Genomic DNA, 24,496 nt, shown 5'->3' on the forward strand with positions numbered 1-24,496 from the left:
GAAGGGGGGCGGGGGGGAAGGGGGGGCTGGCGGCCACGGCCGCCAGCAGGGGGAAGGGAGGCGGGGGGGAAGGGGGGGCTGGCGGCCGCGACCGCTAGTAGGGGGAAGGGGGGAGGGGGGGCGGGGGGCTGGCGGTGGGGGAGGGGGGGGGCTAGTGGCCGCGGCCGCCAGCAGGGGGAAGGGGGGAGGGGGGGCAGGGGGCTAGCGGGGGGGAAGGGGGGGGGCTAGCGATCGCGGCCGCCAGCAAGGGAAGGGGGGGAAGGGGCCGTGGCCGTGGAGGGGGGGAAGGGGGGCGGGGGGAAGGGGGGGCTGGCGGCCGCGGCCACCAGCAAGGGGAAGGGGGGCGGGGGGGAAGGAGGGGGGGCTAGCGGCCACAGCCGCCAGACCCCTTGGAGGGGGGGAAGGGGGGATGGGGGGGTTAAGGGGGAAGGGGGTGGGGGGGGGCAGGGGGCTGGCAGGGAGGGGGGAAGGGGGGAGGGGGGGGGTGGCACCCCCCTCCAGGGGGAAGGGGGGTAGGGGGGAAGGGGGGATGGGGGGTGGAGGGGGAAGGGGGTTGGAGGGAAGGGGGTGGGGGGCGGGAGGGAGGGGGGGGCAGAGGGGGGGGAGGGGTTCTGGCGGCGGAGGGAGGGGAGGGGAGGGGAGGAGGGGAGGGCGGGGTCGAGGGAGGGAGGGAGGGAGGGAGGGGAGCAGAAGGAGAGAGAGGAGAGAGAGAGGAGAGAGAGAGAGAGGGAGAGGAGAGGAGGGAGCCGAAGGAGAGAGAGGGGAGAGGAGGGAGGGGAGTGAGAGAGAGAGTGAGGGGAGGGAGAGAGAAAGAGAGAGAGAGAGTGAGGGGGGAAGGTATGGGAGAGAGAGAGAGTGTAAGGGAGAGAGAAACAAGGGAGTAGAGGGAGAGGGGTCGAATTCTTACAAGAGCGACAAATAAGATTTGACTTAGGAAAAGAATGAAAGGGACTTACTAGAAGAAAATATCAAGAAGAATGTTGAACACAAATTTGAATTCTTACAACTAAGAGTAGAACTATCACGAGCAAGAGCGACACATAAGATTCTTGCTCAAATAAGGTTTGACTTACTATCATGAGCAAGAGCGACAAATAAGATTCTTGCTCAAATAAGATTACTATCACAAGCAAGAGCGACAAATAAGATTTGACTTACTACCACGAGCAAGAGCGACAAATAAGATTTGACTTACGAGAAGAATGAAAGGGACTTGACAAATAAGATTTGACTTATGAGAAGAATGAAAGGGACTTACGAGAAGAAAGTATCAGGAAGAATGTTGAGCACAAATTTGAATTCAAAAGGAACGTACGAGAAGAAAGTATGAGAAGAATGTTGAACACAAATTTGAATTCAAATTTATAATGAATTCAAATTTCCCTCTCTTTTTTGAAAATTCAAATTTATGCGTAGGAGGAGTGGGCTAGTTTTTCTTATATATACTCTTCTTTCCACAAAGACTTTTTAGTTCTCTAATGTAAAGTTGTAATAGACAAGAGAGACAAAGATGACATCTTCGACAAGAGAGACAAAGATGACATCTTCTAGGCTGAGCTAATGGAAGGTGTTTTTTAACACCATATGGCTTTGAGTTATATGATCTACTTCTTGTACAAATGTGTCATGCTTTTTTTTAAATGTACTCTATCTTACTTTTTGTCTTTTTTAACAACATGAAGTCCTCTTTTTTATTGTACTCTAGTTTTAATAACATGTCACGTCATTTTTTCTAATTTGTTTTTTTAAAATCTTACTTTTTGACTCAAAGTTTTGTTTTATAAGAGCCTCTTTTTTTGAAATGCTTTATCCAAAATCATCTCACAAAACGAATTTGGACAGTGCACTAGTCCAAAATTAATGAAATAGGTGTTAACCATAATAAATTAGATATCTTGTGTGACCACCACAAGCTAGACCATAATGCGCCTAGAATCTAGATCTAACCTCTTTAGCCACCTACTGCTCAAACTAATGTCTCTATCTTGGGGTACACCTTGATGCATCCATTTCACTCCACTATCCTTTTCGTGTTATGTAAGAGAAGAAGGCAAACTCATCTTCTCTCTCTGTATGGTGAACTCTAAATGGACAGAACCACTCTCTTGGATCCCATTAGACCTGTTGAAGGGGCCAACCCTCCCAGATCCAAAGGTGCATCCTGATCTAGGGTGCTAGGAGAGTTGATGTACCACTCCTTTACAAATGTACCTTGGCCATCTACCAGTGGAGTAAATCTTCACTAGCTAAACAAGCCTCCTGGCCCAACTCTAAGTAAGATGACTCGACCATTTCCATGCCTAATTATAATCCCTAAGGGTGACTCCATTTTGGAAAACTCACACAACGTTCTACTATCTTTCCAAGTCTAAAATGTTTGCATGCCACCACAACTTAGGAATGGCTATGTTTATCTCCCTCATTGCTGTCCAAGCCCACAAATATGAGAGATGGCTCCAAGCTATGCCTCTGCCTCTATTGGGAACCTAAAATGTCCCTAAAGGGATGGCTAGGACATCTTCCCATGGTGCCCAACCTATTTGAGTCCGTCATCCTAGTATGAGACCATCCTAGTCTCAATCCTCCAAGTGCCAAATGAGGGCCTGTCAGTCGAACTCCTCCCTATAGCAAGGATGATCCCATATGATTCCTCCTGCTAGTATCTTCCAAACCCTATATAGGATCCACATTAATGAGGACCCCTTCCCAATGAGATGGTACTAAAAAAAAATCCACTGATGAGGCTCCTATCACTATTGATCTTTGTGCAGGGTATTCTGAGAAGCTACTTTTAGAGGATAAGCTTCTAGGGCTTAGAACTTGGGCTAATACCTTGCACAACTAACTTGCCTAGGAGGGCTCTACTTTTCATATCTGGATCAATGATGACCAAGCATCCGCATGCCTACAACATGATCACACTTTACCATGAAACTCTGGCCTTGGTATTCCTCATGCCATCCAAATAAGCCCATAAAAGTTGTGCACCATGTGTTTAGCTAATCCAAACACCCTCTATGAAAGAACCACCAATAAGCTATGTATGAGGCTATGGTGAGAAGTACTTGGTTGGCCACTAGAGCTCTACCTGCTAGAGATTGCATGCAGCTTGAGAATGCAAGCAACCTCATCATAGTCAAGCATCCAACTAACGGAAAGCACAAAATGTAACCCAACACCTCAGCTATCTCTCAGCTATGTAAACAAAAATAAAGGTGGGGGAGAATCTAAACATAACCCATATTTAGAATTTCTCTCGAGAAAGCCATGCACTCTAACGAAGTTTCTTTTGGCCTTGATTTTATATGATTCCCCTTGTACAATTCTCTGAATAGCATTGTTCAAATTTTTTAAAACTCAAAACAGGAAGCATTGTTCAAATTTTTTTAAACTCAAAATAGGAAACAAGGTACGATGCAATTGACTTGACTTGCCCATGATGTACTAGACTCGTTGTATAGAAACTTAGTAACAATACAACCAATAACTCCCTTACCACTAAAAGAAATAACAAAGATGAAAACCCAAATTAATTTGTGGATTGTGTTGCGATGAAGTAACATTCTTGCTTGTATAATACCTTTGCATATTATATTAGCCACGTTTGTTGAAACACTTTTTTGCATTTCAAAAAAGCACATTGGACGCTCTGTCATTTTGGAAGCTTTCACCATTGATATTGCTCATGTTAAACTTGAAATCCTTGTGGAGAGTTATGAGTCTAGGTGTCTCTACATAGGATAATCAACTGGCATGCGGTAAAATAGTTGAGATAACTAGTTCTCAATCTGAGTGCCTGCTGTAAGGATTTTGAAGGAGGAGCTACGAAGAGAAGCTGGCAATATTCGCAATTTTTGACAGAATGATAGATCCAGATTTTGCAATGAGGTCAGGCTGCCAAGGGAGTCTGGCAGTTCCTTTAACTCCCCACAAAATGATAGGTTAAGGGAACGTAGGGAGGTTAATTGACCAACGGAATCAGGCAATTTGGTCAGCCTTCCGCAGTGGGATAAATTGAGGAATTGCAAGGATTTTAAGTTTCCAAGCAAGGGTGGCAACTCTCTTAATCCATCACAACGAGATAGATTGAGAACCTTCAAGGAGGTAAGGGTGGAGATGGAGGATGGCAACCTGATCAGCTTATCACTTTCTGAAAGGTCGAGGCATTGGAGGGATGTTAATTTCCCGAGAGACCGTGGAAGGTGCTGTAGGTTATCACAATTGGAGAGGTGCAGTTGTTCTAAGGATTTCAAGTCTCCAAGGGATGATGGTAACTCATCCAACCTGTGGCAATCGGAGAGGTTAAGGGATTGTAACGAGGACAATTTGCCGAGGGAGGCAGGCAGTTTGCGTATTTGTGGGCACGATGATAAGTCCAGCAGTTGAAGTGAGGCCATGTTGCCGAGGGAAGCCGGTAAATGGGTCAATTCTTCACAAAAGGAGAGGTCAAGATGCAAAAGGGATGTCATGTTGGTGAAGATGGTTGGTGACAACTGGGTCAAGTCATGGTGGTGAGACAAGTTCAGTGAGCGAAGTTGTGAAAGGCTGCCAATTGAAGGTGTGAGGTCAGAGGTGTTGACACAGCCGAGCAGGGTGAGAAAGGTGAGGTCTGGAGGAAGCCGAATGGAATTTTGTAAATCGGATGAACGCATGAGATATCGGAGAAAAATTAGGAGCAGGAGGACGAGGAGGGGGATGGCAACGAGGAGGAAGCGCTGCAAAGGACCATCATCAAGAAATCGAGAAAGTCTAAGGGCCGCACCAAGTATGGATGCTGCCAGAAGCAAAAGGCAGATTAACCTTCCTAGGCACTGTGTGGTTTTGAGGACATTGGTGTGGAGACGGCATTTTATTAGTTCCACGAATCTGAGCTCCTGCATATGTTGGAGTTGATTCACGTCGAATTCCAGGTCTTCAAGTGATAGGCCACGGATGTCCTCCTTGTCCTGCATGCAAGGAAGAGAGTGTGAGATGAGATGAAGGCAACATCTAATGCCGAGCGAAATAAGCTACATAGAGACGAGACCTCTATGCAGATCCAGCTCTTGAATTACATATATGATGCGACCAACAATGGAGCTGTGAGATGAGATACGGGAAATATCTCAAGCTTATTCACAGCTGAGGGAAATAAGCTACATAGTACATACAGACGAGACAGATTTGCAGATCCACAGGACATATCCAGCCTAAGAAAAATCTAATCATGCAGACAGAAATCTTATGAAGATGAAACTTGCCTCGTCAGCGATTGAAAATGCCGAGGTGGAAGTGGCAATGACATAGGTGAATTGTCCTCGTGCCCTCTTCCTGGCAACTGCCGCCATGAGATCATGCACCTTCACCACCTCATTCTCGAACTCGTCCACCAAGGATTGTTCCTGCAGAATAGAGAGCATGTCCTCTCCTCTCTGGTCATGGAGAGCGAGCCTTGCTTGCTCCCAACTTTTGCCCCTCCAAAACAGAGCAGCATCCATGAAAGCTTCCTGGATTTCCTGTGGCTGGATCGTGAGGCTCAATTCGAGTCTCTCAAAGACCCTGCCCCCAGAATGTGCGTCCTCCGCTTCTTGGAGCTGCTTTTCAACTGTCTTCCAGTTGCCCCTCTTGTTCTCAGTCCGGAAGTAGGAGCCATACACCTCCAGGGCTAAGGGCAGTCCACCACAGAGTGGCACGATCCCCTGGACAAGCTCTTGATGATGATTCTGCAGCTGAGCTCCACCAGCTTCCGCCTTCTTGCGGAAGAGCCACTCTGCTTCCTGCCCGTTCAAGATGGGAGGCTCGTACAGCTTCACCTCCTCCTCATAGCGCTTGGAGCACAGTCTCCCAAACATCTCTGCGAGATGCTTGGCTCTCGACGCCATGATCAGCCTCGAACCTGCCGGAAGAAGCTCTCTTACGTCCTCGGGCAGCATCTCCGTCATTTGCTCCTCTTTCCACACGTTGTCCACAATCAGACATACCCCCTTGCTCCTTTCCTTGAAAGACTTGAGGCAATTAGCTATGTGTGTTCTCCCCTGCGCTGTGTCTGTGAAGATCATCTGGCGGTTGTCCCATTGGAAAACGATGTCTTGCTGAAGTTTCACCACATCGATCTCCATAACAGGCACCAGCTGCTCTTTCACCTCGATGCAGGCCATCTCGAGCTTTCCTTGCTGCTCGCTCAGGTCACTCCGGATCGCCTTCAACAGGGTGCTTTTGCCGATACCGCCTATCCCGTACACACCCACTATGCGTACCCCTCCTCGTTGGTTGAGGAAGCTCTTCAGGTCCTGCTTGCGTTCATCCATGCCGATGAGGTCCCTTGGCAGAGCAGGGGCGGCCTTAGAAGCACGAGCCACCCTGGAATCTACCCCTTTTAGCATCACGGTATTGAGTTGCTCGTGAAGGAGCCTCAACTGTCTGGCCATTTTGTCGAGCGTAGAGCTTCTAGACTGGGCGAGCGCGACAATACAGAGCCTACCGCACAACGCAGCCACGAATCCCTCCCTGCATCCCCAATATTGTATGAGCACCACAAGCCTAATTAGCTCTCATTTCCAAATTTAAATCCTGAGCTCAACGATCAGAATTGAAACCAACTATCCACAATCAGTCAAGCTTTACAGGCAAGGATGCAATTCAAGCAGCTCAGTAATTACAACCCAAATCAAGCATATCACGAAGCTCCCCAATCAGAGAACCTCCTCCACAGGCAAGCAGAATCTAACAGCTCCACTTTCAGAATCCAAATATTCACCCTGTGGAGAATTCAAATTCCTGGCAAGGCTCCCTGGCAATCAAACGCTATCCGCAATCAATTAGAGCAGTGCGACGTTCTGGATATCTCACCTCCATCTTTTCTCCTTCTCCAAAACGCACGCTTGCGCGGTCAGTAGGACTGCTAATTGCTGAGCCAGCTCTTGCACGCCGCTGTTACCTTCCAAGTCCTCCATCTGTTTATGGAGAAACTCGGCGTACATGGTTACTTCCTCCCGTTTCTCCTTGTTATCGTCGGCCGTCGCCATATTCCCGAGTATCACCGTAATGGCTGCAAAGCCCACTCCGATCAAAGGCACTCCGACAGCGGCTCGAGAAATCTCACTGGCCACTTTGTTGACGACCGTTTTGTCTACCTTATCGAGCGCCGCCTGCAAAATATTTAATTCAAGAGGTAATCGACCACCTGTGTTACCAAGATTCACCAAAAAAGATATTTCATGTTGTTATAATTATTCCGTCGAGAAAGGTTGATCAATCACCTTGGTCAACGAGAGAAGCTGCTTGAAGAGTAGAGGATTTTTGAAGATGTTGATGATGGCTTGGACGGGGTCGAGAGCGGATTGAACTTGATTGGGTTGATTGCCTGATGCTACAGCTAGAGCTGGTTGAATCTGCATGGCTGCACTGCAGAAACGATTGCAACAACTACAATTTTGGGCGAATGATTAGTGTTAAACAGCCCTCGTCTTATAGACCCTTGGCCGTGAGGAATCAATTTTGCGGAATAGAAAAAACATCCTTACCTTGTAATCATCATCTACGTTATGGCATCTCCATCATTGGAAGCATCCTCTATATAACACCAGTATGCCCAATGCTAAAGATGCTTCGGTGACAATGCATTGCAATGGTTGCTCTAGCAAAGCAACGTGGAGCTCCTCGTACGTTGGGTAGAGCTTCATGAAGTTTTGGACCCACCTCTAATTGTTTCAATGGGATATCGATAAGTTTTTTTGATCCCTCTTCAGAGCAAAAACAACGCTTTTAGTTAATTGCTTAAAGCATTTGTGTGGTGAGCTAGCAAGCATCCAAAAACTAATGCTACCTTTGGCTTCCATTGTCCATCAGCAAATAGGTTGTAAGGATGGGTGAATGTCATTGCCCTGTCACTACTAGTAAGATTGCACAAGAAGTGTTGGCATCCATGGGGATACATACTCTTACAACTTGAGCAATGCCCCACATTGCTTGTACATCAATGGCATACTCAACTACATCTAAGTCTCCCTGCCATCAATACACAAGGGAAAACACTTAAGATGTATTTGGACCCTCAAGGTTCCATGTTGGAAACCAAAAACATTCTAGAGCAAACTCCTACCCTTGCAATTTGTGCACTTGGCTAAAGGGAGCTCAATGAAATTTCTCCTAGTTTAGCCACATGAAAAAATAGAATCTAACTAACTTGTCAACGAAGAAAGCTACTTAATGTTAGTTCCACAATATAAAGAGGGCCCAATTAAATATAGAGAGATCTCCACTCTATCGCCAACTACCTTTTACATTATCATTACTATCTTATTTTGTGATTTTAAGCAAACAAAGGAAATCTGTAATATAACAATCATTTTTCCAATGAATCTATATATGTTACTCACATAAATCTTGCACTTATAATCACAATATCTTGTTAGTGTTGATGAGCACAATGGAATCCCTTCACCTGTGAAGGCCAAAGATACATGGATGTCGTATAATATTCTAACAATATTTGAGAATGTGAGGGGCAAAACGAGGACTCAACTTACCCAAGGGTTTAGATTTTCCTCTATGGACTATGATGATGTTATCAAAGTCAACATATGGCTACCATAAGGCACATCCATGCTACTAGTTGATTGTGAACATATATGCAAATATTATTGCATAGTGCAAGTTAGTTATCCCATCTACCCACTAAATGAAATTGTTGAAAGCTCCTAACTTATGCATAACATTCTATATACTGACCTTTTACATGCATTGACACAACAAGACAAAGCAACTATAGACGCGCCTGATAGACACGCAAAATAGCAAGCGAGTCTATAAGCATGGATAGAATAGTGAAAATATGAGTGCGTCTAATAGTGCGGTTATTAATGCGTCTAATAGCGCGTCTGTACTGTCTTTTAGATGCATATTTAGACGCCTTTATAAACATGCGACAGAGAATACAGAGAGTAAAATTTTGTTGCAGGCTGATAAATGTGCATCACTGCTTTCCAAACATTGCCCATGATTACCAAAGCACATAATTTTAATTAAAATATCAATGCTTTTTGGCAAACCCACATATACAAAAATTAAGTGAGGTGAGGAGAATGAGACAATATGTAAAATAGTTTTGCCAATGTCAATGATGTCGATCTTATCCTCAATGAGATCAACCCTTGCCAAACTATCTACTTCAAAATCCAAACCAATGTTGAGATCTACAAATACATTCATCCCACTACTACTTGTGCTACTCATGTGCTCATCGAAATCAGCATCACCAATGGCAGGCTCGTCCTCATAGCCTGAATATCTGTATCTCCTATCTCATGATCATCCTCCTCTCTTGTATCATGATCATCATCACCTCCATGGCCATGATCATCCTTCATACGCTCCATATTAGTAAATGTACTATACATCACTTTGGAACATGGCATAATAAGTATGACATGCCGCCACTTATTATTATCCACCATTGGTTGATAGACAACCAAATTCAAACACAAATACAATCATGTTATTTTCCTTGCATCGAAGGTATCAAATATTTAAAAGTGAGTATTTTTATATATGTGTATAGTACTTGTTCACATTGTTGTGGTAGTACTAGTGGGTCCTTTTTGCTTTGCCAAAACTTTGTGGAGTCAATAGTTACAAAGTTGCATGGCATTTGATTGTTGCATTAGGGCCTCTTTCTACCACGTCCTTAAACCACTTGACATCTAAAACATACACAAAGAAGCGTCGAAAGTCAATCTTAATAATATCTTGGATTATGCCACAATAATCATCCATGGCTCCATTGGCTCCCTCAAAGTAGAAATGACGTTGCAATCTTGTGTGTTTCTCTTATCATCAATCTGTTGTGTCTGAAAATTCATGCCCTCACACCATATAGCATTGAACACAGTACACTACACCAAGATAAAATCAATTGAATAAGCAATCTAAATTATTAAAAGCTCCTAACTTATGCATAACATTCTATATACCGATCTTGCTCATGCATCCTCTAGCATACTCCCATTCTTCCATTGTGATATACATCCCCTCGTCTCTCTCTGCTCTCTCCATTTCATCAAGTAGCCAATCCATATGAATATCCTTTGGAAGTGCTCTTAGATGCTGAGGGTATGGCACATGAGATCCGTGGTGTGTACAAAAGAGGGCCCTTTCTCCTTGTCTTCTTGCCTTTGGATCCTTGTATCTTGTCACCCATCTTTTCATCACATCACTATTAAGCATGCAATAGAGGTTGATATTATTAAGCAACTCCGTGTCCATTACTTTGCTCCGTCCTTTCCCTTGAGGCACAATAGACGTCATCCTTAGGTCTTTATCATCTCTCCATAGTCATGGGAGAGAGCTATCCACATCAACAAGAAACTCAGAAATATATACAAGTGACTCTTGTACCAACCAACCCTTGGCCATGCTACCTTCGAGCCTTGCATTTTGCCTCATAAAACCCTTCAAGGTCTTCATGAAGTGCTCGAGGAAGAACAACCATGGTGCATGTACAGTGCCACATATAGCAATCTCATCCACCAAATGCACTATGAGATATAGTTGGCTTGTGAGAATAGAATGTGGAAAGGTCTCCTGCACTAAACAAACCACCTCCACTAACATAACTTGAGCATCCTCAAGCGTGGTGGGATCTATTTTCTTTGAGCTCACATACCTAGAAAGAAAAAATTGCACCATATTAGCAATATGAAAACCTTTCATAGAGCATTGATATGCTTCACATTTTGTATCTTGTAAAGTACCTCACAAGCTCGCCCATCTTGTAAATACAATCCTTCACGTCCTGCAATGCACTACGAGAAATGCTAGTAGGTAGTATGAACTGAACACATGAGTGATGCTTGATTAGTTGCTTCTACACTCACAAATTTGGAAGAAAAAGAGATAATGCTAACTCATACTTACTTGGAGCATCTTGTGCCAATCATGAGATTTTAAGCCATATAATTGCTCTACACCTCTTTTCTTACTCTTTATGAAGGCCCCCTTCAAACACCTCATGCATTCAGTGGGAGTACAAATTGTAGTGATAGCTCGCTTCACTGCCACCATCTCTAGCTTTGATAACCTCCATGGTGCACGGGGCAAAAATACATGCCCATTTGACCTCTCTTGTGGCCAAGCTTCATGCATCCTCCCTGTGGTCATAGATCCTCCCTTATGCCTATGGAATCTCGTGTCCCATTCAAATGTTCCCAAATGGTAGACGCCACATTCTCGAAGATATGCATGGGATCAAGCAGGTCATTGATCTTGAGGTGGGACCAATATGGTAGTCAATAAAAGATGGAGTATCTAAACAAAAGATGGTGTTAGCGTGCAATATTTATTTTCATTTAATATAGCACACAATAGTTACAAACCCTTACCGGCTCATGCCAAGTGGTGGAGGAGTCATGGAACCATCCCAAATTCTCATCCAATCTCCTGCAATGAGTGATTATGGTGGGGGGATTTCATTCCAAGGGGCGACATATCTAGGATGATCAGGTGGGAGAAATCGATGGTGATTCTCATAGATGACCTTATTCAATGCATCTGCCCATGAAGCAACTAGCAAAGGACCACAAACAGGATGTGCATGGTAACTCGATGTAGTGAGACCTAAACAATAGACAAAATCTCAGGGGGGTCACTATGTATAAAATCTCTATATCATGTGCATTCAAGGCCTATTTCTAAAATCCCTTATCTGTAAATTTTTCATTTAATGAAATGTACCCCTTTTCTATACAAATCTGTAAATTTTTTCCAAAACTATTTTAAATAGTCCCTTATGTATATTTATTTCTGTAAATTTTAGAAATAAAAAATATCCTTTTGCTGAACTCATGTGATAGGATTACTTATGATGAGTGACCCCCCCGAGGACAAAATTACGTAAGTAGGTGGGTTTAGGGTGCCACATCGATTGCCTACTCTTTATTAAAAGTTCAATGCTTACCTGAACATTCGCCATAGCCTAGGAAGTCATGCATCATCCACATCAAGACTACTTTGCAGTTGGAGTCTCGTGAGGGAGGCTTGCTCACGTCATGTACCTCAATACTTCTCCAAAGTACCTCTAGCTCATCAATCAAAGGCTCCAGATAAAAATTAGGATTTTTGACTTTATGTTTCTTTGGAATTAGAAGGGATAACATAACATGTCCTTTCTTAATCGCCATAGAGGGTGGAAAATTATAATTCACCAATATCACTGGCCATACACTGTAATAGGTGCTTTTGAGACCAAATGGGTTCACACCATCCATACCCAATCCAAGTCTCACATTCCTAGGTCCTTCCTTGAAGCTTGGCCATGTGTCTTCAATATGCTTCCATGGAGGAGTGTTTGCGGGAGTTCTCCACTTGCCTTCGGTTGATCGATGGGAGGAATGCCATGACATGAGCTCTGCAATGGATTTGCACTTGAACATATGTTGGATGCGAGGGATTAGGAGACAATATCATAGAACCTTACGAGGCACATCTAAAGTTTTGAGATCTGCTCTATATCTTGCCTCTCCACAAGTAGGACACTCTCTTGCCTCCTCATGCAGTCCACGAAACAGAATGCAATCATAGACGCACGCATGGATGCACTTGTAATCCAATCCTCCAAGAGAAGTCACATGTTGCCTTGCCATATCTCTTGAGGTCGGTAATTTATTTTCCCTTGGAAGCATTTTACACAATAGCCTGCATGTGAAGACTGCATGTGAAGACCATAAATGCGAAAAAGTATTCCAGTAATTGACCCACTAGCATAATTCACCATGTTTGCAAAATAGACTTTAAAGCTTACTTGAGTAATGCATTCAAACTTACATTGCTCCATCCATAGATGATCTACAAGTTTAGTAACTTAAGGGAGGCACGTAGAATAGAGAATGTGCACCTCTCAAACAGTGGAGTCAATGATGCAGTAAAAAGATTGTCCTACTCCATGCTATTATCCCTACCTGAGGACTAATGGACGTATAAATCCCACACCATATCATCAAACACCACCTCCTCCACGGCCTCATGAGGTAATGGTGGAGGGTTACTATCACCATCACTCCATGCATCTGTAATGGTCCCTCCTGAAGATCTCACCTCATATTGCCAATGCTTCGCCTCCTCACAATGAGCATAGGGCAACATATGCATGTGTGGCACTGCATCTTGTATCAAATTAAAAAAGGATCATATATCAAACACATGAACACTCATAGGTATCTCAATCAACCTCAACGCTTTAACACTTACTCGGGATACGATTGCATCCCATTCTCCGTACTTTGAGATGAGATTGAGTGTAATTCTATGTGCACGATACATGTTTCCTCGACATCGATCACACATACATTTGATTTTTTGGTCCAACCACATTTTGCGATGGTGGATACGGAGGGATTCATCCTCACTAGAGCTACTTGTTGAAGATCAAGACATCCTACAGATAAACAACCCAAAAAATGTGTTCTTCCTTGAGTATTTAATGATAAAACTCTTCTGCACATCTAAAGGTGCATCTATAAGCATGTTTGTACTATGGAACGTGTCCATAGGTGCGTTTAAAACACAATGTAGACGTGCTTTTAGATGCGCACATTGTGAACGGGTTTTTGAACCTACTTTTAGCGTGCTTTCTTTCCTTTCGATACTTTTAGCAATGCTTGCTTTCCTTTTAACACACACAGCTCTAGGCATCCACAATCATCTCCAAGCACCCACACACATCTCCAAGCATACACACTCATCCCCAAGCATACAAGAGAAGAGGGTAAACAAGGAAGAGAAGAAGGAGAGGCAGCTTTGAAGAAAGACAAGAAGCTTCCATACCTCTATCCAAGGTAAGTCTCTTGGTGGTTGGTCTTCTCTAGATGTTATTCCCTTTGGATTCGTCCTTTGTCGTATGCAGGGAAAGGATGTTTTTGGTACTAGTGTTGTTCTTTTTGGGGTCGGGCACAATCCTTTTCACCTTTTTCTAGAAAAGTGTCTCTCAGAGCGTGTCTAAATTTTTTAGAAAAATAGGCAGCCGTGCCTATAGATGTGATGTTTGCCACGTCTATTGACGCGCTCTGACAGATAGTTCCAAACATGCATTATAGCCCTTTCCCCTTCCCCTTCTCCTTTCCCCTTCCCCTTCCCCTTCCCCTTCTCCTTATTTCCAAGGATTATGTTCACATTTTCACATTTGTGTTAATGGGTTATTAGCAGTCGTTAATTACTCTTCCAAGTAACGTGAAAACAACGTGATCACGTAGGTTACTAGAAAAAATCACCGGTAAACTGAATAAAAGTCCCGTCAGTACACAAGACACTACCGGTGGTAGTATTCACATTATTGGTGGTAATATTAATTATCCCAGTGGTGTATATTACCACCGGTAGTGTCCTGTGTACCGGCGGTGTTGTGGGGTGTAGATTCCCAGTTTCTCATGTGTCTTGAGGCTATATATCGGTGGAAATGGCAATAGAGGCTCATCATTCGATCTAGTTGTGGTTCATATCCCGATAAGATGGGAAAGAAAGTCAACCATGATTTGGATCTGAATAGTTGTAAGGCTAAGTGGGTTAGAGTGAGTTAGCATTCATTATACTTGAGGGTGTGGTTTGCTCCTCCAATTCCTTGTGTCTTGGGGATATTGTAGACCACAAACACGAGGGCTAGTGGATGCGAGTGTTTGTTGTGTGTTCTTGAGGGTGGTCTATACTCTGACTCCTTGCATTTTGGAGAACTTGCAGATCATGGTCATGAGTGCCAATGAATGTGATTGTTAGTGAGCAGTCTTGACTCTTAAGCTAAGTGTCTTAGGTATGGAGAGAAGGGGGAGACGAGATGTCAATGACTTAAGTAGAAATAGGGCACGTGTTGCGACTACGAATGCACAATAAAAAATGCCTGAAATTAGAAATGCTCGTTCATAATCTTCAAGATGAGTTGTGACTAGGCAAACTGTGGATGCATCGAGTCATGCCCATGCTAGTATTCACATGCCTGAAAATGTTCCCAAGGTTGAAGAAGGAGTTGCAGAAGAGGATCTCATTGCTTAAATGGGCACTACCCAACGCTTGATCCACCCTGTGAGGTTGTTAACCAAGATACGGGGAGAGGATTTATGTGGGTGTCATAATCCTCTCAAAGAGTTGTTCCACGTGCATAGGGGGAAAAATGTGAGTCACATGGTGTAGAGTGAGACTTTGTTATTAATGTTCATGACTACATTGAGTGGAAATGTAAGTATTGTGGAATACAAAAATCTGGGGGAGCACCTCACATAAGGGGCCACTTCCTTGGTCACTTAAGAAAGAACATTCTACATTGTGTGGCCCCAAGAACTACTATAGCAGCTTGCACCTTGACAGAGAAGATGCAAGAGAGATGCAAGCTTTTGGAAAAATATGAAGAAGATCAATTTGGAAAAGTCAAGGTACAAGCGGAGTAGAGTCTATAAGCATACACAGTGACGGAAGTACTAGTGTTGTAGGCTCCCATGCCAGAACTCCTTGTGTGGACACTAACATGCAAGGTAGATTGCCACCTCGTGAAGCTAGATCGGCAACTGCTACTCCTAACTTGAGGCAACCCCTGATAGTTGAGAGTATCCGGCTTCAAGACTTGGAGAATGCATAGTATGTACTTGGTAGATTTGCGATCAGGATATCCACCGAGTATGGTTGATAACGATGATATGAGAGCTGCATGGAATTGCATTGCTAACTATGGGCCGAGCTTCAAGCCACCTTCTTACCACAAATTGTGTATGTCATTGTCAGATAAGGCATATGCAGAAGAGAAAGAGCACATAAATCATAGCATTTTCGACGATTGCATAACACCAGATGCACAGTTGTCTCAAACGGGTGGACAAGCATAAAATGCCATGCTTTATTGAATGAGATGGTTATATCGCCATGTCGAGAGGCCTTCCACACATCGATTGATGCCTCATATATAAAGAAGTTGGGGACATATATGGCTGGTGTGTTATCCAAGGTTATAAGAGAGTTAGGCCCTAAAAAGGTTGTTCAGGTTATCATGGATAATGCCAAGAGTTGTAAAAAGGCAGGAAGAATATTGCAAAGGGAGTATACCAATTTATATGCATTTGTGTGTTGTACACATACTTTAAATCTTGCATTGAAAGATTGGTATAAACAAGTGCCATGGTTCAAAGAGATTGTTTGTGACGCTCGAGACATCGTCAAGCTAGTACAATTGAAGCAATGTCTCGAAGCAATCTTTATGTCTCATGATGGTTCTATCATGTTGCAATTGCCAGCAACCACGAGATTTGCCTCGTACTTCTACACTTTGCAATATCTAGTGAAAAATAGGACTTTTCTTATAGAGACCTTTCATTGTGATGCATTTGAATGATGGATGCCACAGCTAACCGATAGGGCAACAAAGTAGAAATGCATGACCTGAAAGAAACATTGGGATCCGCTGCATTATGGAAACAGTTTAAGGATGCCACTAATGCTATGAAACCTGTTTTATATGCGCTTAGGCAATTGGACTCAAAGTCTCCAACAATTGGAAAAGCATGGATGCACTTTTGGAGTATTGAGCAAGCTCTTATTGTTGCGAGGAACCCCCTTGCTCGCCTAGGCCAAGAGATTCTACACCCGATTGCAATGAGGGTTCTTTCTCAGACATGCTCAATCTTGGGCTCAGAAAGAAACTGGAGTCATTGCAAGTACATTCACAGTACTTTACGAAATAGACTTCTAGAGGATCGGGTTGAGAAGTTAGTGTACATCTATGCCAATCATAAAATCCTAGAAACATTAGGAGATGTGGGATATGAGGAGAAAGTTCCAAAATGGACCTACGATATCTTGTTAGATGCTATACACCCTGAAGCAGTCCCATCGTTGCAGATTCTAGAACCCCAAGAAGAGGATGAAAATGGGACTGATGGTGCAACATCGGAGGAAGATAGCGATGAGGAGGATGAATCTAATGAAGATGAAGGAAATAATATTCACCTTCCACATGGGTCTAAAGATGAGAACATTAATGACGAACATGATGAGGATAGTGACTCATGAATTGTAGCAATGATGGCAATAGGGTTTTGAATATCTCATTGTATTTTGAATGTGTTCTTGTTTTTTGATTGCAGGTTGCGGTTTCTTAGGGGGGTCATCCATCATAGCTAACCCTATCACGTGAGTTCAACAAAAGGATATTTTTAATATCTAAATTTTGCATAAATTTATTTACATAAGGGATTGATTGAAATGATTCTGGGAAAAAAATACAGATTTGTATAGAAAAAGGTTACATTTTATTAATGAAAATTTTCACAGATAAGGGATTTTGCAAATAGGCCTTGAACGTACATGATGTAGAGGGTTTATACATAGTGACCCCCCTGAGTGCAGTTTAGGGTTGAATAAGAATTGTCTTGTTGTGCATTGTAAATATCTTGTGTTTAGGGTTGGGCTTTGATTCTTCCTTGTTCGCCATCGCATAGGCTTCTCGATTGTAATGCCAATTGTTGTACTCTTGACCAAGTTCAATTGATCAAGAGCATGGCAATTGGCATACCACTCTCTCTCATATGCAATAGAATCCTATGTGAGGACGTGAGGAAGAAGCATGTGCAAAGTTTAATTTCTTGTCTTTGGTAACACTTATATTTAATGACTTTAAAGATAAGTTTTAATTGTGTATGAGAGAGAGAGACATGACTTTACGATTGCATGTGATGGAGGCATGTGACTTAAGCTTGCAATTAAGGGTTGGATAAGAATTGTCTTGTTGTGCATTGTAAATGTCTTGTGTTTAGGGTTTGGGCTTTGCTTCTTCCATGTCGCCATCGCATAGGCTTCTAGGTGGTTATGCCAATTGTTGTGCTCTTGACCAAGTTCAATTGATCGAGAGCATGGCAATTGGTATATCACTCTATCTCATATGTAATAGAATCCTATGCAAGGACGTGCAGAAGAAGCATGTGCAAAGTTTAATTTCTTATGCAAAGTTCAATTGTGTGCGTGTGTGTGTGTGTGTGTGTGTGTGAGAGAGAGAGAGAGAGAGAGAGAGAGAGAGAGACGGAGAGAGCACTTGTGATGAAAGTGCATATAATTATATTTCAATGGAAAATAGAAAATGCTTTTAAATTTTACTTTATATAGTTTATAATTATTAAAGTTGAAAGTTTACTTTATATAATATTGCATAGTATTTTACATTTCAAATTCCAATTGATGCAACCATAGCTTCCTTAAATTATTTATTATGAAATAACCATAGCCTTACTTGATGCAATTAAATTATTTGTTTTCAATTAACTAGAGCCTTCCTTAAATTATTTATTATGAAATAATATATTGACACTATTCCAATTGATGACTTTAGGATTGCATGTGATGGATTTTTTTATTACATAGTGCAATATAATTATGAACATTGGATGCATATAAATTAATCACTAAGCATTTAAATATATGAATCCCACTGGATCATATAGTACACCATCATAGAACTTCAATGAACTTAAAATAAAGGCAAATATTTCCATCATAAAGAGATTGCATACATGGTCATGAACTTCATTCAATATCATGGTCTTGAATACAACTGTCCTAAGCCAACACCATGTATAATGCCATTAATAGTTGGGCTTTACAAAGTGGACAAATTGATCTAGTTGCTCGGGGGGGTCACTCATCATATGTAAGCCTATCACGTGAGTTCAACAGAAGGATATTTTTTATTTATAAAATTTACAGAAATAAATATACATAAGGGACTATTTAAAATAGTTTTGGAAAAAATTAACAGATTTGTATAGAAAAGGGGTACATTTTATTAATGAAAAATTTACAGATAAGGGATTTTAGAAATAGGCCTTGAACGCACGTGGTATAGAGGGTTTATATATAGTGACCCCCCCCGAGTCTAGTTGGCAAGTAATCTACTAGACAATAAAGATGAAATTTATGGCTACAAGGCAAAGAGTAATAGCCAGTAAAATTATCAAACAAGCATTGGCATATTGGTCACAAGCAATTGTCTAGGCTATCGGAGGGAAGGGGTTCCACGGCATATGGTTGTGAGGATGGATGGTGACAAATAGCTAACCATGCCTCCACACTTGCATCTTCAATTAGTGTTGCATGTGCTTTGTGGGACTCTTGTTGCAACCACGTGTTGAGGTCCTCCAAGCTCTTTAATTGGGCACGTAGAGCAATAATCACGGCCTACAACTCTGGCTCAATTCGTGGTCTTTCAGTCTCTAGGCATTGGACTTGTTCAAACCAGGCCACGTTCTCTTCGCAAAGTTGCACCACTTGTTGCTCAATGGGCCACATGCACCCGCCAATGCCGTGGACAATTGTGATTGGGTGATCGCATCACTTCTATATGACCATGCGTATGCTTGTCCTTGTATGAGGAGAAGTCCACCTGTATACCCTTAACAAAGTGCACGTACAAGAATTTGGTGAAATACATTGCCACTTCATTATGGTGTGGGGGCTTTCCATATACCTCAATGTAGATTTGCCTGGCATTTTGCCGAATCCGTTCCTCTCGGCAATTGGCTATCTTCCACCTCCAGTGGTGATCCAAATCTTGGGTTGGTGCTTCCATCTCCCTCTGTTCTTCTGTGTCTCCTCACTTGACTACCTGAGGCTACCTCTTCATCTGCCTCTAAGGGCTAGATTGCATGGAGCTCTTGTTTGGAGATTAGCTTGTTTACTTCTTTCCATTACATGGTTGCAAAACCAACGCCATGGTGTCGATTGCTATTTAGATACATATTCGCAATATGTTTAAACAAAAATTGAATTCTTAAACATACAGACCTCCAAGTTGAGTGTACACAGTTGTACGTGCAATAGTCTCCTGGCACATGCTCGGGCACTACGTTGGCAATCCTACGTAGCCGCTCAAACTATAACCGTTGATGCTCAGCATGTCGAGCCTCATTTTGTGTCAATGGACTCTTGCCTCTGCTCTTTTCGAGACTTCCTCCTCCCTATGCAGAGGAGGAGTATCCTCTCCTTGTGACATTTTCCAAAAGTGTAGTGCAGAAACTGTAGTTCGAATCGCTCAGTATAGATAAATTGCTTGAGTGCAGTATGCAAATTTTGCATGCATTAAATTCAATATTTGTGAGTTCATCTTGTATAAGATAGGACAGAAGACACAAATGTCACGTACAATATGCTTGATGAAAGATGAAGATGTTACAAATGCTATGCAAAATGTACATGTTGCAATTTTGAATAAATGCTTTCAAATGTTGCAATCTTTACAAAATATAAAAGGCCATACATCCACAACATAAATGACATCTTTTTTAAATTATAAAGGTTTTCAAGGCAAATAATTTTATTTTTGAACAAGAAGTTTATTACGATAAGTTTGATAGACACATGGTGTCCCAAAAATATTACAAGGCAAAAAATGTGGCTTATGTTGTAAGCCTAAGGGCAAGAGACATCTCTTCCATAGGTCTCATAAGCCAATTCTCCCTCACATTCCACTCTCTTTAAGATATCACTAATCTTTGTAGGTGGCTTTCTCTGATCGGCAATGCGACGCATCATTTGTTCATGCACATGCCGTTTCATGGCATTAACAACATGAGAGGGAGGCATTTTTTGATCATTCCCAATATAACCCCAAGCGTCTTCAAAAAATTGAATCATCTCAACAATGATCCATCTCAATGCATAGGTATCTGCATGGCATGTACATCTGCCTCTTAAGGCTACTTCTTGTAGCTCGGGTGCAAGCCACTTTTTTCGCATGTGCTCTTCCTCTTTCCTGCAAACTCTCTCAGCAAAGTCGGCATCTGTCTCCAAAGACTGCTTCTTCAGATGCTTGAATGCCTTTTGACTCTCCAAGAAGTCCATGGCCATCCCCCAATCTATGATGCCTACTTGGCATCTAGACTTTCCAACAAAATCCAATAAGATGTTGCCTGGGTGCAAGTCTGTGTGCATCCACCTTCCTGCGTGCAGACTTCCCAAACCACCCACAGTGCATGGATGATATGGAGCAGATTCTCACACAAAACATTGATCCGAGCAATATGTTCCTTGTCCAATGTAGTTGGGACTTCCTCGCTTGCTGTGGCCATCAGATTCGCTCCTCCTCTTAGAACATGGTGGAAGTAGCATGTGAACTTGCCCTGGTCCATTGATAGAATTCGAAGAAACTACAACAAGCTACTGCCATTAAAGTATGGTGTGATGGTCCATAGTGCCTCTTCTTGGGTTGTTGCAATCACGCATACAAGGACTAGGTGTAAAATTTGCATGAGTTGTTCTCTCCTTGCTTCTCATGTATGCGTCCTAATATTTTCCTTGTACTTCTTTCTAGGATATTCCACGTGATATGGCAACCTTGCAGCTCCTACCAATCGCACTTTAAAAAGAGTGCCATAGGATCTCGAGCCGATTTTCTCGCCAACTTGGATCTCCTTCTCTATGACATACACCAAGATTGACACTCTGTCTATGTTACTAGCCAGGTGTTGTGCCCTTTGAACCTCATCACCTCTCAATGGTTGAGAGGGTGTAGAGGCAGGCTGCTCTTCACCTGCAGCCAAGGACGTAGCTCGCCCATAAGTTGCTGTAGCCTTCTTTTCCCAGCTTTTAGCCACTATGACACGGCGATTTAATGCAACGACCTTACTCTTGTGCTTGGTCCATACACTCGTCCATTGTCTCAATTTGAAGACATCAAACTCTTGTGCAAGAGTAGGGTCTACATTGCATGTTTCGTTGAAGCGGGTCTCTACATTCCCAATAAAGCTATCAACCCAAAGCATGGCATCTATCTCCCACTGCACTCGGCTCTGCACCCGACTTGCAAGGTCATCTTGATCTTCAGACTGCAAGCTGGTCTTAGCATCACCAAGAATCCTCCTCTTCATAGTGCTAACTCCAAAGGCATCCCGAATGCTCCTCATCGCTCTCTTGCACTCGCCCTTACTTAGCTCTTCCCCTACTTTTTGCTTAGTGTAGGTGGTTGAGGCCATGCTTACGATTAGATCTTGTTGTGTGTGTGCGAAAAGCTTTCTCGCTTGACACTAGCAAACAGCTCTAGTTGCCACACAATAGTGAGCAGGCAGGCATCTGACAATAACTCCCACCCTATGCATGCATGATATGCAAAAGCAAATGATTTCAATGCACGCAAGAAAATGATTTCAATGCAAATTTTTTAATTACATGAAATGCATGAATGCAAGAAATGATTCTTTCGATGCATGGATGCATGAAATGCAAGATAATTTTGTAAAAAATTTGATTTTAATGCATGCATGCAAGAAATGCAAGATAATTTCGTAAAAAATTTGATTTCAATGCATGCATGCAAGAAATGCAAGATAACTTCGTAAAAAATTTGAACCCCCCCATTTAAGTGGAGGGACAAGGAAACCTAGTACCAGGTCATGGTCCCAACTAGCCCCCCATCCTATTCAGAATGCGGGACCAAGAGCCACTTCTTGGACTAGTAGGCCCCTCGGCCAAGAGATGGAGAGAGGATGATTTTTACCTCTTCTCAATCCACTGTTAGTGGACAATGACACCAGCAGTTGGCATATATTTTCGGGTGGTAGCACTACCACCGGTAGTTCAAGTATAACCACCAGTAGTAGTAGTACTACCGGCCGTAAAAAGATTAATACTACCGGTTGTAATACTACTACCGGCAGTTATACTTAAACTACCGATAGTAATAAAAGTACCAGCAATACGATCACTATTACCGTTGGTAATAATGTGTCAGTTTATCGGCGGTACTATTAGCACTACCGCCGGTACCTAGATACTGCCAGTAGTATTACTGTTACCATCGGTATGAATATGGTTTCTAGGTCAAGGCCACCTGATAGCGTAAAGCCGTGATTGTAACCACAAATGCATGAAATACATCATTACCATGACACGTAACCACAAGAAAATTCACGTGATTACGTTAATATGAAATTCTAGCAAGTTCCTTCTCTTTCCTTTCTCCTTTCCCTTGCATGCATGTTTAAGTCGAATTTTCAATGCCTTAAGCATTCATGAGGAAATAAGGGATTGCATGAATGATGGAAATAAGTGATTGCATGAGGGAAATTGGATTGTAGCATGAGGGCAGGATAAAGAAAGAGGGCATGCATGATGGAAATCACAAGATTGCATGCATGATGGAAAGGAAAGAGGGCATGCATGATGGAAATCCTCTTCTCTTTTTTTATGCAGTTCATCATGTGGCCAGGAAGCTCTTTAGGATCCTTGCCTGATCTTCGGGATGCCATCTTTTTGGAGTTATATAACATTTTGGGCACCCTCCCACTCCTCAGGAGTTATACACATACATGAAGGGTACTCAAAACACCCCCACGAGTCGATAGTATAGACTCCAAACCACCCGATACCCACACTAGCTGAGATTACTCCTGTGGAGTCAAGACAACCTAGTAGGCAATAGAACCTCCACCCTTCTCCCCAATCATCAGGAGTCCCTTCTCCCCTGTGGTATGGAGTCCCTTCTCCCCGATCATCAGCACTCCCTTCTCCCCTACAGCGGTCTAAAGTCCCTTCTCCCCTGTCATCTCAGAAGATGCCCTTCTACTTTGCAAAGCTACCAACGTACTCCTGTGCGGTCGAAAGTCCCTTCTCTAGAGATAAGCAACTAGCATATTAGCGGGTGGTAGCAAGCTAAGGGTGTCCACTTCCGGACCACTTTCGGGTGAGTGTGACACCCGCTCGAGTGAAAATACAAAGGTTTTGCTTCGGTCTGCAATACCTCGATCGAGGTATTAGTTCCAATGAAAATCACACACGAGGACAGCCGAGCCAAGCCAATACCTCGATCGAGGTGCTGGGCTTTTTTCACCGAACCGAGCCTATACCTCGATTGAGGTTTGCTGGCAAGCCACCTATACATGCCACATCTACCTCGTTCGAGGTATCGTGGTAATCTAGCTACACCTCGATCGAGGTAATGTGGCATGTTCAGCATACCTTGATCGAGGTATGTGCCATCCGACAGGGCAGCTGACATACCTAGATCGAGGTATGCTGGACCGATGACTTGGTCGCATGTCGAATACGTCAGTCGAGACGTGGCATCCGGTTGCTGCCAACATACCTCGATCGAGGTATCGTGGCATGTCAATACCTCGATCGAGGTAGATGTACCGAGATGTATGGGCATGTCACAATACCTCGATCGAGGTATTGTGACATGTCAGTCGAGACGTGGCATCCGGTTGCTGCCAACATACCTCGATCGAGGTATCGTGGCATGTCAATACCTCGATCGAGGTAGATGTACCGAGATGTATGGGCATGTCACAATACCTCGATCGAGGTATCGTGGCATGTCTATACCTCGATCGAGGTAAATGTACCGAGATGTATGGGCATGTCAAAATACCTCGATCGAGGTATCATGGCATGTCTATACCTCGATTCGATATGTATGTTGCATGCGAAATACCTCGATCGAGGTAGGGAAACCCTAAATTTTCTTATAAAAGGAGAGCGACCCCCCTCATTCTGCATACCTCGA

At 43.0% G+C, this 24,496-nt stretch overlaps 2 protein-coding genes across 2 annotated transcripts; both read right to left on the minus strand.

Annotated features, from left to right (window-relative positions):
• Nucleotides 1–3,776: 3,776 nt before the first annotated feature.
• Nucleotides 3,777–4,952, minus strand: LOC147897336 (uncharacterized). Its single transcript, XM_087380852.1, has one exon. The coding sequence runs from the start codon at nt 4,950–4,952 to the stop codon at nt 3,777–3,779; it is 1,176 nt and encodes a 391-aa protein (XP_087236978.1).
• A 252-nt stretch (nt 4,953–5,204) lies between these two features.
• On the minus strand, nt 5,205–21,965 carry LOC147897337 (uncharacterized). Its single transcript, XM_087380853.1, has 4 exons — nt 21,482–21,965; nt 7,239–7,378; nt 6,829–7,127; nt 5,205–6,486 (listed from the first exon to the last, which is right to left on the minus strand). Exons 1-4 carry the CDS (start codon nt 21,963–21,965, stop codon nt 5,205–5,207), a joined length of 2,205 nt encoding a protein of 734 aa, XP_087236979.1.
• Nucleotides 21,966–24,496: the final 2,531 nt, after the last annotated feature.

The sequence above is a fragment of the Dipteris shenzhenensis genome, chromosome 10 (assembly GCF_047967505.1).
Source record: "Dipteris shenzhenensis isolate YYH24624 ecotype China chromosome 10, Dip_SZ_1.0, whole genome shotgun sequence".
In the NCBI taxonomy this organism is placed as follows: Eukaryota; Viridiplantae; Streptophyta; class Polypodiopsida; order Gleicheniales; family Dipteridaceae; genus Dipteris; species Dipteris shenzhenensis.

Bases quoted from the DNA above. Each gene is read 5' to 3' on its own strand.
- LOC147897337 (XM_087380853.1), bottom strand. From the start codon at position 21,965: ATGGCCTCAACCACCTACACTAAGCAAAAAGTAGGGGAAGAGCTAAGT. The intron at 7,128-7,238 runs GTGATTGATCAA...AATATTTTGCAG, and splicing joins AGCTTCTCTCGTTGACCAAG to GCGGCGCTCGATAAGGTAGA. The intron at 6,487-6,828 runs GTGAGATATCCA...TTGGGGATGCAG, and splicing joins GAGAAGGAGAAAAGATGGAG to GGAGGGATTCGTGGCTGCGT.
- LOC147897336 (XM_087380852.1), bottom strand. From the start codon at position 4,952: ATGCAGGACAAGGAGGACATCCGTGGCCTATCACTTGAAGACCTGGAA.